Source organism: Vipera berus, assembly GCF_964194415.1.
Source record: "Vipera berus genome assembly, chromosome: 1".
Lineage (NCBI taxonomy): Eukaryota > Metazoa > Chordata > Lepidosauria > Squamata > Viperidae > Vipera > Vipera berus.
Genome location: NC_138202.1, coordinates 287159101 through 287177685, shown reverse-complemented (window position 1 = coordinate 287177685; position 18585 = coordinate 287159101). Strand labels below are relative to the sequence as shown.

The 18585-nt window shown below is 38.1% G+C and overlaps 1 protein-coding gene across 2 annotated transcripts in view; it reads right to left on the bottom strand.

The window, feature by feature from the left end:
• Positions 1 to 7493: 7493 nt before the first annotated feature.
• The window catches only part of LOC308659865 (solute carrier family 35 member F3), a gene marked incomplete at both ends in the record, with an annotated part of 206359 nt that continues 195267 nt past the window's right edge, over positions 7494 to 18585 (bottom strand). For both annotated transcript variants that reach the window (XM_081313900.1, XM_081313901.1), the window contains 4 exons: positions 7494 to 7738; positions 9199 to 9288; positions 11087 to 11279; positions 15290 to 15415. In XM_081313900.1, the coding sequence (XP_081170026.1) occupies positions 7494 to 7738; positions 9199 to 9288; positions 11087 to 11279; positions 15290 to 15415 (654 nt within the window). The remainder of the gene's footprint in view (positions 7739 to 9198; positions 9289 to 11086; positions 11280 to 15289; positions 15416 to 18585) is intronic.

Genomic DNA, 18585 nt, shown 5'->3' with positions numbered 1-18585 from the left:
ATTTATATGTTGTTATATAAACTACTTGTGAGATTGGTAAAGAATGAATTTCATCAATTCTCCAGAGCAAGTAAAATCTGTACTTGAATTATCCAAATTATATTTCTCTAAAAGTTGATCTTTTAATAGTAATTAATGACTTTCATATACAATAATTATATTTTTACTTTAAAATCACATATCACTTTATTTACTCTCACATTTCTCAATCAGGAACCTTGAATGAAACGTACTCTACAATTTTTTTCTCCTCATCAAATGTGATATTCAAGATTCAATATGTAAATTGATCTGCATATAGTTACATTCTCCAGGATTTTTCATTTAAAGGAAAAGTTTAATTCCCAATAATTTGCATTTATTTTTTGTCCTTACAGGTGCTGATAAAGGAAACAAATTTTAAGCGTACTGTCAGGACCCACCTCAATCCACATCTTAGGAAATAAGAACTCTTGGATGCAAGTTTAGTCCAAAAAGGAAAATGTTTACTAGGATGGAATCGATTGTGGGAATACAAGACGGAATCTGACAAAGTTACATTTCAATCCTATATAAAACATTCCCATTTCAGCCCCTCCCCTCATCCATTTGGTCAGGCTCTCATCAGTTGCTAGGTGTCAGGTCCTTCCATGGGAAAGGGAACTCTCCTTGGTTTTATGGTTATTGCTTTCCTTTTCAGTTGTAAATGAAGATACAATCCAGACCTGTCTGTCCCCCTCCCTCCCCCAGTTAAAACATCCCCTGTTGTTTGAAAATCGCTTTAGTAACCATCCTCTCCCCCCCCCCTCGGAGAGATGGCAGAATCCCCAGAAATAGCACGTTGTTCTACCTATACAATTATGAAATGTGATATAAATGGATTCTGACATTCGGCTCTCCTTTCAAAAAAAAGATGAGTCCATCTGTGGGGAAAGAAAACATATAAATGTTAGCCTGGTTTGTTTGGATATTCTGTATGAAACCTCTTAAGCAACTTAGGTGCTTTAACATGGAGTTAAAGTCTTTCAGAAGCTCCGTCTGTCTGAGGATGGTGACTAGATGACAGTCCTTGGGTGGTTCCTAAGAGGGATAAAAATTCTTTCCAAAATGCCGACGTAAATTGCACCCCTCTGTCAGATATGATGCGTTGTGGTACCCCGTGCAATCTGTAAATATGCTGTACAAAAAGTTTTGCTAATGCTTTTGCAGTCGGGATTTTTTGGCAAGGTATGAAATGTACTTGCTTAGAGAACAGATCTGTGACAGTCCAGACTACGGTGTTTCCATTACTTTCTGGCAGTTCTACGATAAAATCCATGGCTATTTCTTTCCATGGGGCTGAGGGGTTTGCCACCGGTTGTAACAGACCTGGCGGTTTCCCTTGCAGTCTTTTGGCCATCGCGCAAATTTGACAGCTACCCACATAGCTTTCTATGTCCTTTTTCATAGATGGCCACCAAAATTGCCTTTTAGTTAAGTGTAAGGTTTTTACAAAGCCAAAGTGTCCTGCTGATTTTGTATCATGGCACAGTTGCATGAAATTGATTCTCTGTGTGGCAGGTATATATAGCTTCTCCCCCACCCACGGCAGTCCATCTTTAATTGTGCACACATGTTTATTTTTCTGGAACCATTCATCACTTTCCAAAGACTTCCTGAATTCTATTCCAGTTTGGCTATCTACCTTCGGCTTCATTTTTTCTTGTGCCCTGGTGGTGACTGGTGCTGCCAGTTGTTGTTCCGGTACAAGTGGTTTAAAGTCAGTAACTCTTGTGCTATTATATTGGGGCATGCGGGATAATGCATCTGCCAGGAAGTTCTTTCCCCCCGGTAAGTGTTTGAGAGTGAAATTGAATCGGTGAAAATGTTGGGACCAGCGGGCTTGCTTAGGAGAGAGCTTCCTGGGCGTTTTTAGTGCTTCCAAATTTTTGTGGTCTGTCCAGACCTGGAAAGGTATTTTATTTCCTTCTAAAAATTGGCGCCATGTTAGTAATGCCCACCTCAACGAGAATGCCTCTTTTTCCCATATTGGCCAGCGTTGTTCTGTTTCTTTGAGTTTTCTGGATGTGTATGCGCATGGTTGCAATGTCCCCCCATCATTTTCTTGTAATAGTACGGCTCCTACCGCTACATCACTCGCATCTGCCTGTATTACAAAAGGTTTGTCGGGATCTGGGTGTTTTAGGACAGGTTCAGCAGAAAAAAGTCTCTAGTCTCTCAAATGCTGCTTGACATTCCATTGACCATTTCAGAGGCTGGCTGGGTTTCACGGGTGACCCCCCCTTCGTTTTCAACAAATTTGTGAGGGGCATGGCTATTTGGCCAAATGCGGGGATGAATTGGCGGTAGAAATTTGCAAACCCCAGGAAACTTTGCAATTGCTTCCGTGTGCGGGGGGTTGCCCACTCTAGTACTGCCCTGACCTTCTCAGGGTCCATTTCGATGCCCTCTGGAGATATGCGATATCCCAGGTAGTCGATTTTTTCCTGATGGAATTCACACTTCGATAATTTAGCATATAAGTGGGCAGCTCGCAACTTCTTCAGGACTGCTCTGACTAGTTTGATATGTTCCTCTTTGGTTTCTGTGAAGATAAGGATGTCATTGAGGTAAACCAGGACCCCCTTATATAGGTGCTCTCTCAGCACGTCATTGATTAATTGCATAAAGACTGCGGGGGCCCCTTGCAGTCCGAATGGCAATACTTTGAATTGATAGCACCCCATTGGGCAGTTGAATGCAGTCTTCCATTCGTCTCCTTCCTTAATCCTAATACGGTAGTATGCTTCCCTCAGGTCTAGTTTGGTAAAAATCTTTCCTTTCGATAGGTGGGATAACATATCCTTCATTAGGGGAAGGGGGTACAGATTACATTCACTGATTGTGTTCAAATTTCTATAATCCACAACCAAGCGAAAAGACCCATCCTTCTTCTCCCTGAACAGAACCGGGGCGGCCACTTTGGGTTTGGCAGGCTCAATAAATCCTCTTTCTAAGTTTTTCTTTATGAATCTCTCCATTTCTGCCATTTCCCTTGGGCTCATGGCATACATCCTGGGTTTTGGGAGTTTTGCCCCAGGTTTGAATTCTATGGTGTAGTCTGTGGGGCGGTGGGGGGGGAAGCTCATCTGCTCTTTCCTCACTGAAAACCTCAGCCAGGTCCCTGTATTCCTCCGGTATCTCTGGTAATCCCTTCTCTTTCCCCACTGCTGCTGTCTCCTCCCTCTGGGTTGGGGGGGTGCTTTTGGGGTCTAGGTTCTTCTGCCCCCCCTTTGGGAAATTGAGTTCTGCTGTCCTCCAGTTTATCCCGGGGTTCCATTTCTTCAGCCATTCCAGTCCTAGGATCATTGGGCATTCCATGCCTGGGGCCACTATAAACGTTATGTCCTCCTCATGGGGCCCCAGTGATAGGTGGATTGGTAAAGTGGCTAGAGTGGCTGGTCCTCCCCCTGCTATTGTCCCATCTAATTGACTAAAAGAGATTGGTTGTTTTAGCCTCCTCACTGGGATGCTCAATCTCTCCACCAATGTTGGGCTGATAAGGCAGCGGATGCACCCAGAGTCTATCAGAGCTTTTATTTTGGCTGCTTCAGGCATAGGGGAAGCTAATATAGTCACTGTCTTAAGTATGGGTGGAAGGGGTCCACTTACCAATGGTTCTCCCTCTGAGCTGTCTTCCGAGTTGTCCACCGTCCCTGCGGTGCAGGCCGGAGTCCAGTCCCAGTTCCTGGCAGGAATTGTGGACTCTACAGCCTCTGTCCCCTTCATGGAAGATTCTTTTGTGTTGCCTTGGGGCTTCCCCGGCTTCTTGGAGGATGCCTCTGGTTTTCGTGGGGGGGCTTTTGAACGACATTCTGCAGCACGGTGGCCCTCTCTCCCGCAGTTGAAGCAACCTGTTGATTTTTTGGCTGTGGCTGGTGGTTTTTCCCCCTCGCGTGTTTGCTCGGGTGGCAGGCGGCCCCATGGTTTTCCTCTGCGGTGTCTCTTCAGTAGGTCTATTTCCACTTCCTCCGCCAGGATGTACCAGTCGTCGAGGTGGGGTGGGTCTCCTCGAGGCAGGCAAGCGTCATACAGGTCGTAGTTCAGACCGTCTTTGAAGTGGCTAAGGAGGATGTCTTCTGGCCAGCTCAGCTTGCTGGCAATGGCTCGGAATTCTTGGGTATAATCAGCCACTGCTCGCCTGCCCTGCCTCACCGTTTTGATTCTCTCCCGGGCCTTACGGTCAGCCAAAGGATCCTCGAACCGCCACCTCAAAGATGACATGAATCGGTTGAAGTCGTTGAGTTCTGGGGCGTTGGAGTCATGCAAGTTCACCACCCAGTCTGCAGCCGTCCCGTCCAAGGCAGATTGCACAATTCGGATGCGTGTTTTGTCACTGGGGATGTCCCGTCCGTACTCTTCCATGTAGCTGAGGACTTGGGTTAGGAAAAATCCCAGTCGTGATGGCTCCCCCTTGAATTTGACTTCCAGGGGCGGGAGTCTTTGGCTGGAGCATTGTCTGCGCCGTGGCCGGTATTGCTCCTCATCCTGGTCCCCATCTGTGGTTCTGGGGGGGGTACTGCTGAGGCAGCAATTCCTGTTCCATTGGACGGCCCCAGGGTTTCAGGTGTTGGATCCCCTCCGTTACCTTTCCAGTTGCGTCCCCAGGCGCTGCCTCGGTTGCGATTCTCAGCTCTCTCCTCCCTCAGTGAACTCAGGGTTGCTTTCATCAGATCAATGGCCTTTTCCAGGATCCGCTCCTCCTCGCTGGCGTGCAGGGAACTCTCCATCTCTTGCCTCCATTCCGGTTGGTGGTTACTACGCCTCAGGGTCGTTTCTCCCGAAGCCTTTTCCCACTCACTTTTCCTTCCAACGCCCATTGACCACTGGGGTTTTCGGTCGTACTGCTCCACCGCTTCTTCCCCGGGGGAATATGCTGCTTCAGCTTCCCATCGTCTCTGGGATTCCATTTGGGGGGAAGACTCCCCCTCCATGGGGCTTCCCTCCTCTCTTGCTTCGTCGCCAGACATTGTATTTGTTGCAAAGTCCCCCGGTAAGGTTTTCCCTTCCAGGTTGACTCTTAAAGCAGATTCCGTCTACTGTCAGGACCCACCTCAATCCACATCTTAGGAAATAAGAACTCTTGGATGCAAGTTTAGTCCAAAAAGGAAAATGTTTACTAGGATGGAATCGATTGTGGGAATACAAGACGGAATCTGACAAAGTTACATTTCAATCCTATATAAAACATTCCCATTTCAGCCCCTCCCCTCATCCATTTGGTCAGGCTCTCATCAGTTGCTAGGTGTCAGGTCCTTCCATGGGAAAGGGAACTCTCCTTGGTTTTATGGTTATTGCTTTCCTTTTCAGTTGTAAATGAAGATACAATCCAGACCTGTCTGTCCCCCTCCCTCCCCCAGTTAAAACATCCCCTGTTGTTTGAAAATCGCTTTAGTAACCATCCTCTCCCCCCCCCCTCGGAGAGATGGCAGAATCCCCAGAAATAGCACGTTGTTCTACCTATACAATTATGAAATGTGATATAAATGGATTCTGACACGTACAGGGATTCCTCATATTCTGATCCAAGCAGGAATAATAAAGTATTTGATACCTATTAATGGGAAAGTAACAATACGAAAATTTCAAGCATAGAAACGTTTGAGGTAGATGACACTAAGCTGCAATAGCATCAAATTGCTTTGAGATTTTTGTCAAAATCACTAGACATAGACGTGCTGATCTCCAGTTCTAACACAACTTTTTTTTAAAAAACCCAAAACTATATTTAAAACGTTGCTTTAAGCAGGATAAGAAGAAAATCACTATAACCCAGAGAAAACCTTTGACAGTCTTAGTACTTGTTTTTCCACTTTTTATTACGCATTTTTATGCAATTTTTTTTAGCAAAACTAATGTAACTCACTATAAAACAGAAATGCAAGCATAAGCCATTGACTTTATATGAAGTTGTAGTAGTTTTTATTCATTTTGTCAAGCGGATAATTGAATCTGAAATTGATTCAGTAAAAAGTTTAGAAGTGAGTGCCACCTCCATTTGACCCCAAAATGCCAAGGAGACAACAAGCACTATTGGGTTATGGCAACATTTAAAAAATAATGTTTTCCATTTTGAATGCAGCAATGTAAACTTCAAAAAGAGTAAACTATCACCATTGCCTATTTCTTTGCACATACCACATCATCTATCACAGATAGAAATCCAATGGCAAACCAAATTGTACAAGTAAACAGCTTGGTGCTTACAAGTTTTGTAAAAAATGTTAGGATTGATGTATGTATCTTGATATCCTTAAAAAAATATCAATGGATAAAAGCAAATGCAATTCACTTATATTTTCAAATATTGTACACGTTATTTTTCCAAACAGCTGCAAGCTTTGTCGTTAGTTTTTAAGCATGGTTCTTAGATATACGGCTTGATTCTCTCCTCACAGAAATGCAGGTCAGGAGCATGTCCAGATCTGTGCAAGTGGGAAGTAAATCTGGCCGCAACAGAAGATATAGTAGTCCTCAAATAGTCTGCAGTCCTAGTAATCAGCAGCTTGAAGTAGGCACTCCTTGATTTCTTTGTGAATTTCAAAAGCACTGTATCTATGGAACACATTCTTCATGTTGAAAAATCAATACAAGCAACTTACAGAGTTTCCTATTTCTATACAGACAATGGACTAGAATTCTGTAGAAGGCACTGTATTTTCCTTTGCATGATATTAAGCACAAACTGCAATCATGCACACTTAAATTTGTTCCCCCTGAGAACTTTCTTTGCACAAGCTCCCCTGAGGCAGACAGTGTATGTGTGCAAAAACAACACACCTGTATCCTGTACTCTTGCACTGTTCCCATTCACGTTAGAGGGTTTTCAAGAGTAATGCCTGGGCGATGGTACTTAAGTACTCTTGATAGTTTCTCCCATATGCTTTAGTGCAAACCTTAACATTTTTACTTTCTTTTAATCTGGCACCAAGTGCACTTATCTTCACAAAACATTCTCCCACCCTCCCACCCCTTCTTCCTCCCAAAATAGCTTATTTTGGTTCATTTGCAAATGTTTCATGTGCAGCTCTCATAAAAAATAAGCTTATGACATAAGCATAATACTTGTTTCTCATTATATATGTGTTTGTATTTATATATATATATATATATATATGTATATATGTTTGTGTGTGTGCATGCACACACGCATAAATCACAGTGTGCAATGTATTATTCAGTACATAATGTTCAAAATGTATGCCCTCCATCTCGCGGTTTATCAATAAAATCATATATGCAAAGATCATTAGACATTACATTCATTTAAAAAGAGTTTCATGTTTTAGAGAGTTCTCCCAAGTGAAAGGTTGAATGTAAAACAGTGCAAGCAATTTAGTGATGCTGAAACATGGACTCTTATTAGTATCAAAACTGTACATCTGTGTATATTTACTGTATTGAACGTATGTGCTTTGCAAGGAAAAAGCTATGGTTTAAAGTATACAATATTAAGGACTGTTCATAAAATAATATTAATGTGTGAAAGATGACATGGAGGGGCGCGTTCTTCTACTTTTATTCTGCAATCCTGAAACAATGTCTCCATTTCCCTCTGGAATTTCTTCCTTCTTTCGCACTTTGAGGCGGGTAAGGAGTTTTATTAACCACTCATCCCACTCCTCTGGTAGAAGCAGCAGGAGGAAGCCCAAGCCAATTATGACAATGGCAATTACACGGACACTGTTGAAGACAATATCACTCGAGTAGTGATCAACAACTGCATAAAATATTGAACAGATAACATTATAGATAGAATAAAACACATCTAGGTAATACATGTACAATAGCAAAATATTTGGATTTCATTCTCACAAACCAAGAGCCCATAAATGTAGCCAAGTCATATAAAACTGAACATTACTAGTGGAATTGGGCATTTTATCAACTCACTGAGGTTTTTGACTTCACTTCTTTGAATGGTCTATGATAGTTGCCAGGTGAAGTTCTGCATTCCATTTGGGTTAGTTCTGGGCTAGCTTTACCTTGCATCAAAGAGTCTTTATTTTGCAGATAATGGCAAATAATGTTTTGAAGATTGTCAAAAAGATTTTTTTTCATTTTTTTTTATGCTGCCCATTTCCCCTATAAGATGGGCCTGGGCAGCTTACAGATAAGATTTATCATTGCTCTAAGATGGTTGTCCACCAACTCTTCTTCTACATAAAAGAGGGACATTGGTGGGGACTGTTGTTTGTTGTGAGTAAGATCTCTGAGTAGGAACTTGCCATAACTCCCAATCTAATTCATTATCTGGCAGCTTCTGGAAATTGCTAGTGGATGTGACTGGTAATCATGCCATTATTGCAACGGTTACCAACAACGTTTAAGATGGAAAATTGAGTAATCGAGTGATTAGTAGTCTCTGAGCAAATTTTAAAAAACTAACAAGTATGGCTCTTCCTTTATAGTAGCAGCAGGAAATCCATGCTTCAGAAACATGACCTTTCCAAACAAATTGATTTCTATGCAGAGTGCTAATTATTTTTTAGAGTAATGTTCTAATGTTCTTTAAAATGCTCTTAAGATTATCAAACACACATTTTGGATGAGATCAAGCACTGTGCAAGATCACACAAAAGTATATGGACTTGAATAAAATCTAATTTGTGCTTCCGAAAATTGCCACAATGGAGGTGGTTGTCATGATGTAGGCAGCTTCCTAGGGAGCTAGATGTAACACAACTGTCCAGCAGCACACCTAGATGTCACCAGGGGAAGGATTTTGCAACTAGAATCACCCAATGGGAACTGGCCAGACACACACTAAAGGAAAAGAAGATAAATTCTTTTACTAACATTTGATTCATAAACAAAACATGAATATTTTGACATTATGAAGTAGGAAATTACTACTTCAAATCACCACTCTCCAAACTCCGCATGAGAACAACCCATTAAGGGATTTTCCTGTTGTTTGTCCTCTGAAACAAATGGGTGATGCTCTAAGATTTGATACCGTATCGAGAGAAAAACTGCAAATCTCGAAATAAATATGTTTGACAAATTAAATGTTTAGTATAATGGTTAGTGCCATGAAAGGCTAATGCTATGAAATTAAAAGGAGTAAGCGTTTGCTAAAATAAACTCTGGTTAATTAAATACAGTGTATTCTACTTTACATATAAAACATGTACATCCTGATTTATATGTCATTTCTTAATGAAAAAGTATACTTACTAGCATTTACAGGTACACTTAGTACAATCCCAAGAGATATCAAGGTAGGATATGTAATAGCAATCCCAAAATTTAATATAATATTGAATGCTGAAATAAGAAATAATATTTTTCATTTTAGAATTATTTTGCTACTAAGTGCTTTTTTTTACAGATTTAACCAGTTTATTTTTAGCAGCCACATTTAGATTGATATGAACCTTTGTACATAAAGATGAAAATACAGGAGTTCTGAAACTACTGTGTATCACATGCTGAGGGACATATCTGGACCCAGTGCCAGATACGTACTGCAGGATTGGTCTTATTTTATTCAGACCTGCACATTCTCCCTTCCCAAATTAAATTTACTTCAGAAAGCATTCAAACTGCATGTATTTATAGTGAAAATGGTCTTTAATTGGCTAATTTGTCTATTTTATGATGTACCCATAATGCATACTTACCTTGTTGCTGCACTTATTCTTTTATACAAATAGAAGAATATTGAGGAATTACACAATAGTTTTACATAAGCAGTACTCATAAAGATTAAATAATGGGAGTTTAAATTTTAAAGGCCACTAACATAGATAATTTTAGAAGAGAATTACTTTCATCTTGGTTACCGATACATTATGAGGACCATTCTGTTGTCATTGAAAGTTTCTGTGTAAGTCATTGCACCAGAGCACATGGCTGATGGGAATCAAAATTATCTAATAAGTGATGTTAGAATTAAATATTCCTAGAGTTGAAAGAGGTCTTCCGTGATAACACTAACCCCCTGCTCAATGTAAGAATTCACATTAAAAAATTCTGACAAATATCAGTTTCAGCCTGTCCAGCGGAAGGTAGCCAACAAGGTGTTGTGATTATTTCTTCCACTGTCAAACCATTGTTACTATTAGGATTTTTCCCCCCTAGCATTCAGTAAGAATCTTCTTTCCAGCAATTTGTCCATTCCATCTCCTACTACTACATTCATGTCCAAAGCACATACCAAGGCGCTTTCAGGTTGTAAGTATTAGTCAGTGACACCACCATTGCCCAGGGGAAGTCCAAGGGTGCTCCTTTCATGTCTATGTTATTTTCCCACCAAAGTAGTACCTATTTATTTTCTTGCATTCACATCCTTTCAAACTACTAGGTGAGCAGGAGCTTTTGCAAATTGATGGGAGTTCATTCTATCACGTGGCTCGCCCTTGGGTTTCAAACTGCTGAGCTGTCGACCTTTTAATGGTCTTTTGACTCAGCATCCACCGTGACCCAGTCCTACATTCTGGGGACAAATGAGGAGAAGTCCTGACTTTCTTCCATGTGACAACCTGTCAGGTGCCTGAAGAGTGCTAATATATTTTCCTTCAATTATATTTTCTCAAGGCTAATTCTATCCAACAATCTATTAAGTGTCAAATAATCTATTAAATGTCAAATAATCTATTAAATGCACACTTAAAAGGATATAATAGTTATTAATACAAGTTATCGTACTCATTATTATATATTTTGCTCACCAAATTGCTATCAGTATGACAGGTTAACCTCTTACTTTTCTTTTAGATAAAACACTTGGCAATAGTTTTTTAAATGTCAGTTCTGAACCATCATGTTAGTCAAATTATGGAGGATAAAATTACAATGATAATGAGATATGATGGCTATATATTACACTAAGGTTTGGAAGCAATATACTTCTCAATAGCTGTTGGGTAAAATGAGAAACCATTGTGAATATCTTAGGAATAGTGGCATCATTTTAAACAAAAAAATAGGTTGCATAGGATTACATTAAATTAGATTGATTAAGTAGGCTTTAAGCATGATGTGCAGTCTTTCTTTTTCTTAAACTATCCAACATAATTGTTTACATGGATGCCGTTATTATAACTAAGCAACATTTACTTACTCAATAATAGGAGTGAAAATCCACAAATGCTTCCCCAAGGAATGGCATCAAAAGAACTCCAGTATTCAACTTTGGTAAAGTAAAGGATGACAGGAATACAGGTAACAAAAAGGACATTGAAAATAGCTAACACTGACAAAAATAAGGCAGCTTCTCCATATTTAGCACTGCCCAGGAGAAGCTTAAATAAAACCTGTAACATAGAGAGAAAAACAATCTGAAAAGCAAAATCTAAAGAACTTCTTACCATGTATAAACACTTACGTTAATGTGCATTTCTAATTTAAAACATACTTATGTAATGCAGGTATATTAGGGGAAAAAAGAATATCTTATTTACACTGTTATTCAGAAACAGCTAGACGTTTCCAGGTAAACAACTTCTATTAAAATCCATTCTGGATCTATTCTGTCATTTCCAACAAAGATGGAAAGCAACTCAAGAGAAGCTATGCAGTACATTGAATGTACTGTCTCCAGAACTTCCTGCAGACTTTTGTAAATTTGGCAAAGCAATTTCATGCTAAACTGTTTGCCCAGCACTGAACTTGAAGATTGGCTAGAAATGTTCACCAGAAAAAAAACCTGCAGTTTATATTTTAATTTCATAGTAGTAGACATAAAAAGTGGCTAAAATTGCTAGGTAAATTCCTATAAATGAGTGCAATATTGAACAGAAGTGCATTCCAGCCTTGTAATATTGATTTTTGTACAGTTTCTTAGTCAGTAGTAAATATAAAGGTTACTTATTCTATCCCTCAGAAACTAACAACCATTTCATAGCCTTTTTTTGTAATACAGCATTTTTAAATAATGTGAACTGATAAACAAGTTAGTTTTAGTTTTGTTCTCAAGCTTTGCTATTTAATACAAGCAGTAAAACCATAACTTTCTCAACAAATTTTATGGTAAGGGTGGGACACATCTACCAGCTACTGTTACAAATATATGTTCTGCAAATTTAATTTTAATTACATGTGAAATCTTAAAAGGTACAAATTTAATAATGTTTTAATGAAGAAATTTATATATCAGCAAGAGTCTCATGAGTTAATGAATTAGGAGCAAATTTACCTCTAATTATTACTGCTTTCAGTGAGAAGAATAAATATATTTCTTCACTTTGATTTCCATGTAACCTCAATGATATAATGTAATTTGGATTTTATTCATGTTTAATAATGAATACTAATTGTGCATTTACTTCTAAAGTAGATGTTTTCCCATATAGCTTTGTAATTATGTCTAAAAATCACTTTTTAGATTTATGGAATAACAAACTGCCTTTTAGTTAGAAGATTAATTCCACTTTACTTCCAAAGCAGCTCATTTGACTGAAATAAATCCCACCTCACCTTTTGGACAGATCACCTAATAAATGTCATTGAACAACTTTTACCAATATTTAGCTGTACACCCCATTGCTAGGTGGCAAATATTATTTGGATTTACTGTATGCTACTTCAGTCCATTCATACTCCCATTCAGACGTGCACATATAATACAAAACTTAATGCTTGCACAGTTCTTCCTGAAATGATTCCTATTCTGATGGCATCCTTTGATCACTCCGTTATTTCTGTTTTCTTTCCAGCTCTTATGAATAGTAAGCAAAATGGCTACAAATTGTTATAATAAACAGTAGAGGTTCATTTTTTTTACTTTGGGTTACTGATGTGCTAACAAAATGCTGTTGCATGGAACTATTTACTGCTTCCATGTACTTCCCAGATGATGTATTTCAGAATATAAAAAAGCTATAACAAGTTTCATTTATAAAATATTAATGTAAAAGCTGATTTCTGTTTTTACATATACACACTTACAAGAACCAGCTTTGTATGGCCAAATAATTTCATACTTTAACCTTACTTTTTAAATCTTTGCTTTATTTTGGTTATCTCACAAGCAAATACCATAAAACAACAGATTTATATGCTGTTCTACATAACATACATATGTTCAAATATATAGCAAATCTGAATGCTGTATTTATATGTTATGCTTCTCATATTGGCTAGCCATGTGCTTGAAGTCTTTATTTTTGAGTCATCTCACCAATACTGTTTCATTTCACCAAACGAAGACAGGCAATGGCAAAGAACAATGAAAAGAAACCATGCCTTTCAATTGAAGAAAAGGATTTCAGAGAACATATTTAGATCACCAGTTGGTGGCAGACATTTCCATTGCAATGTCTGGTAAGAAATTAAATTCTCATTAAACAGTTCTTGGAAGCACAGAAACGTCTATGTTAAATTCTTAAGTCATTTTTTTTCATGTAATCTCCTTCAAGCCCATTATGGAAGGAGCTGTGATGCTATTATTTAAATCAGTCTTCTGTAACTTAATCTCTTCAACTATTGTTGTTTTACAAATACTACAATTCTTGTCCAAGTTTCTGGGAAACATGGGAAAGGTTGTTTAAAGATATTTATTTTATTTTTTATTTTTTTATTTTTTTTTAGATTTATATACCGCCCCTCTCCGAAGGGACTCGGGGCGGTGTACAGGGCAATTAAAACTATAAACTATAAGAGCCTTGGTGGAGCAGTGGGCTAATGCCTCCTTAAGTAATATAAATGGAATTAAAATAAATAAAAATAAAAATAAAATAAATAACACATAATGTATAAAAATTAAAATAGAATTAAATCGAATAGCCCTAAACAAAAAAACATTCTAAAATTTAAATTTTTTTTTAAAATTTAAAATCTAAAATCCCAGTCCCTCAGTCCAGGTTGGCAAGTTCAAATAGCCAAGTCTTCAGGTCGCGGCGAAACGAGCGAAGGTCGGGAGCCATCCGGAGCTCAACTGGAAGCTGATTCCAAAGGGCAGGCGCGCCCACAGAGAATGCTCTCCCCCTGGGGGCCGCCAGTCGACATTCCCTGACCGACAGCACCCTGAGGAGGCCCTCTCTGTGGGAGCACACAGGGCAATGGGAAGTTAACGCCGGCAAAAGGTGCTCCCGTAAATAACCCGGACCCATGGAAGCTTTCACACACACACACACACACACACACACACACACACACAGAAATGTTGCAGGTTGGCAGTGCACAATTTTTGTTCCTTATGGTAAAGAAACTCATGAAAGCATGACTGCAAAATGTGTCCAAATGACATAGACAATAATCTGCAAAATTTCCAGCTAAGCATTTCTTCTGAACATCAATGTCCATGAGTTAATGGTAGAGTTATATACTGAGACTGAAGCCCAAGAAGAGGTGCTGGAATACTCTTGGTAGAAGGAAATTGTGTTCCCCTAGTCAAACTTCATCCAATCTATGTTTCTTCTTGTATAAAAGCATAGTTGTGCTACTCACACATGCTTACAAATAATACCAACACTCCATAATTTTGGATTAATTTTGAACTTTTAGCTATAGTGGATGAATGGGGAACAGAAATTAAAAGCCTTTTCCTTATCCATTCCTTATGATCTATTGTCCTTTTCCTGCTCCCAAAGTGAAGCATTTCCATTTTGTTGTAAAAATCAGTAAGACAATCTTCTTTTATATATTCACTTTCCTTTTCCTTCATATTAGCAACAGAAATAGATTTTTCTAATCCTATTATTATGTATTGTGTTATAAACCAGCAGCTTGTAAGCAGATTTCCCTAACCAACTTCTAAGTTCTTTTCTGAGTTTGGAACTGGAAGTGATGAAGAATCTGGTCCCTCAGCAGCTCCAGGATCTCTTCCTTTACACAGTTGCTGCTTTTTGTTTTTTTACATACAGTGTGAACAATTTTTCCTTAAACCGTTTTCATAGATTGAGTAGTGTTGAGCCTGAAGGTTTAGTGACCATGGTATTAAACAACAGATTTCCTGAAGTTTTGCCAACAACTATGGCTGTCATCTTTAAAGACAAGGTAATCTATATAGCCAGCCAGTCTACATTGCTGGTGAAATATCAAGAAGTCTGTTGTTTAGGACACAGTCAGTACATCCTGAAGCCCAACACTGTCCAACAGATACCGGCTGTGAAAGCCTACACTAGTTTCCATAGGGATAACAACTTGATTCAACTACCTCTGTGTGAAATTTTAATTCTGTAGCAGCTCTGTGAAAACATGACTCTTTAGAGGATGAACTGAACTGAAAACAGAACTTGGACACATTTGGTCATGCAATATTTGGCTGTATACCCAAAATTCAGACCTGTAGACTAATTAAACTTAAGCCTATTACTATACTTACCTTGTAAAGAGCTGATGTTGACGCAGATCCCACAACAAGTGCTATTCCAATAACTGAATGACTGTGGAATCCATCTGCGTAAGTCATCATAACTATCCCTGCAATAGCAAGTATAGCAGCGACAATCTGTTTTGGATACACAGAAGCAAAATGTTAATGGGCTCTAAAGTCCCCCTAGCTCCTGGTAACACAGAAGGCACCATTAAACTGTGTTTTTTCCTAAGACTTTAGGCAGCGCCAAGACAATTTTTCCATAAGCTTAATTTAAATTAGTACATCTTATGCACTTTGTAGATTAAACAAAAGGCTACTAAAATGAAAACCAAACTTAGCCAGGGGTTCCATTTTATAGTTATATGCCAACATACCATATTGAGAGATTAGTTTGTGAACAGTTGTGTATATTATCAGATCTATATGTCTGAAGCACTGAACCCTTAGATAAGGCACCTGTAGTAGGATTATAGAAAAAGTAATACAGAACAGAACAATACATTGAACATGATCTAACTCTTCATTTCTTCTAAGGTTACAAACGTTTATCTCTTCATCTCATATCTTATCCCTTATCTATAGACAAATTGATAAAGCATCATCTTTTCAATCCGATTGTCAACAGAAAGTCCATAAAGAACTGCCAGAAGTAACAATATATCTTGTTTTAACTTTGATCAAATAAGCCAACTTTATATTCCTTCTTTTTACTTCTGATAGATATAGTCTTCAGTTCATTCAAGTAGTACTGTAGGATTTGATTTCTTGTCATTTCTTCTTTGTCCAATTATAGAGAATTCTTCAAGGGCTTAAGAAGCCCCTTTTGTAAATCCAATAGGAAAATATTATCCAGGTAACTCTTGTTTTGTCATTTTCATTTCTGTTTTAAATTTTAAAAATTCAGCTAGTTTCTTTTATAGATTGAGCAAAACATAATCTCTCTTAACCTATCTAATACTATCTCTATCTTTTCAGATAAAATTTATTCTATGTCATTTTGTCTATAAGAGTTTCTGGATATCTATGGAAGCACACATTACTGATATTAATATTGTTACGAGTTTCTGACTCCATTTTTCAAAAGCCTCCTTCAGTATTTTCATGGTTATAAAGTTTTGCAACATCTTACCATTCTCAAAGTTTTTCTTCTGCCTAAAAACTTTAGACTCCACTAGTGTTGTTTTTAAAATCATGAAATTGCTAACAATTGCTTTGTTGTGTCTTGTAAAAATGAAAACAGAATCTATTTCCCATGAGAAGTTGTTTGTTCTTTATAATTAATTCCAAAATCTTACTGTAAAAGTTTCAATATTCCAATTTTGTCCTTTAAAATTTTCTAGGATCAAATTCTTATTTAACTTTTAGCTGTTTATTTCAGATTCTTTAAATTATTTAGCTTATGATTAAAGTTTCTTTTATTCAGGATTAAAGGCAGATTTACTCAGCATTTTCAAGCTTGTAATTCTGAAGGCGTCTGATAGCTTAGAAATAGTTAATGAGCAATTTTCAAAAGCCATTAGAAAGTGAGGCTTTGTGAACTTGTATCCTTGAAACATCTTTGCTGTGTTTGCAAGCAAGTTGGCTAATTCCATTGTCTCTCAACTCCCAAACCCGGAGAAAAACCTCTATCTTGCAGTCTCCTTGTGCAGTAGTACCACAAAAAGCTGCAACTTTTTGTAACAATTTGAACCCCCTGACATAAGTAGTACCTAGCAAGAAAATTCCTTATATTTCCTGATCTTACAAATTAAGTAACATTAAGTTAAAAAGATCAAAGTAAATGTGAACTCACTTTGTTCTTTATTACAAAAATATTTGTACAGATTTATTTGTACAGATGTTGGTAAATATTTTAAATAGTTAGTGAGACATTAAGGTCTGAATGTTCTCCTTATCACTTTGCTTGCCTCGTTTGAAGGAGGTTCCTTTCGCTATTGCTGTAACTTAGCAGATAAAGAATTGTAGCTCTCAGAACGGCAATGTACTCTTCAATTGAAAGAATTTTTTTTTACATTCATGTACCCTAGCATAGAAGTCTGTGAGACGACAAAGGAGGCAAATGTGAAAATGTGCAATGCAATACCATAATGTGACTCTGCTGTTATGTACTTGAATGCAACATAGCAAGACAAATATAAAAGGTCATAGCTTAAGTTGTGATGTCACAATGCTTCTTCTGTAATTTTGGCATCATCATAATTAAGAATGAATGTCAATCCAGATTTTTTAAAAATGGAGAAAAAATTGGAAACCAGCCATGAAAATGTATAAAAATTAAAGGAAAAGACTGTTCATGGCATTTGGTTAATTAGCTGGAGGCCTCATGATCACAGTCAATGACATTATTATTTTATTATTTTCAACACTGATTGGCTTTTTAATAATAGTAACTTCTTAGGCCAACTCACAGTTTAAGCTTAAACAAGGTGTTAGGAGAAAAAATATGATGTTAACAAATTTCTTGAAAAGAAAACTAATGTACAGTCAAACCGATTTCACAGGCTAACTTAAGACACATGATACAAAAATAGACAGGGTAGAAGGCTAAAAAGTGCCTCTTGGGGGGAGGCCCTCTGATTAGGATCTTGGGATTTTGATATATATTTCTACTTATATTTCTATTTATAAAGAGAAAGGGTCTTTTTGTTACTGTTATTTAAAACTCTGAAGAACTTTAAAGTTCAAAAGCTGTTTGCGTTCATCCAGAAGATAAGAAATCAGCTGAATCAAGGGAACAATAATATTTCAAACTTATATTATTCAGTTTCATTGGGACACTACACATCCTCTTCACGACCTGTTTTCCTTGTTACCTTCTGGGAGGAGGGGGCTTCGTGGTATCTGAAGCAGAACATCCAGATTCAGTCACAGCTTTGTTCCATACAGTATTAACCTTGTGTACTCTATAAAGCTTCCTCTTTCAATTATATATTCAAGATGGACAGTGATTAACATTTATTACTTTTTTTTTTGAGTGCCAGTGCCGTGGCGGGACGACATCCTTTGGAAGCTCCCGAAGGATTGTCGCTTTTCAGCTGTTTGGGGGATCTGTCTGAGTTTCAGACAGATCAGAGCTGTCCTGTAGGGACGGTGAAGAAGGGAGGCATAGTTTTGGCAGCACAGGAGAGATCGCAATCTCCTGGAGAGCCGACAGAAGCTTCCTGGACCAGCAGCTGTCAGACGGTCATTGTGAGCCATCACAAGCCAGGGTGGCCAATTAAAAAAAAAATATCTTCGTTTTTTGTATATTGTAAATGTTTTTTTTGTCTTTGTCGGTGTATGGTGTGTTTTTAACACGAAAT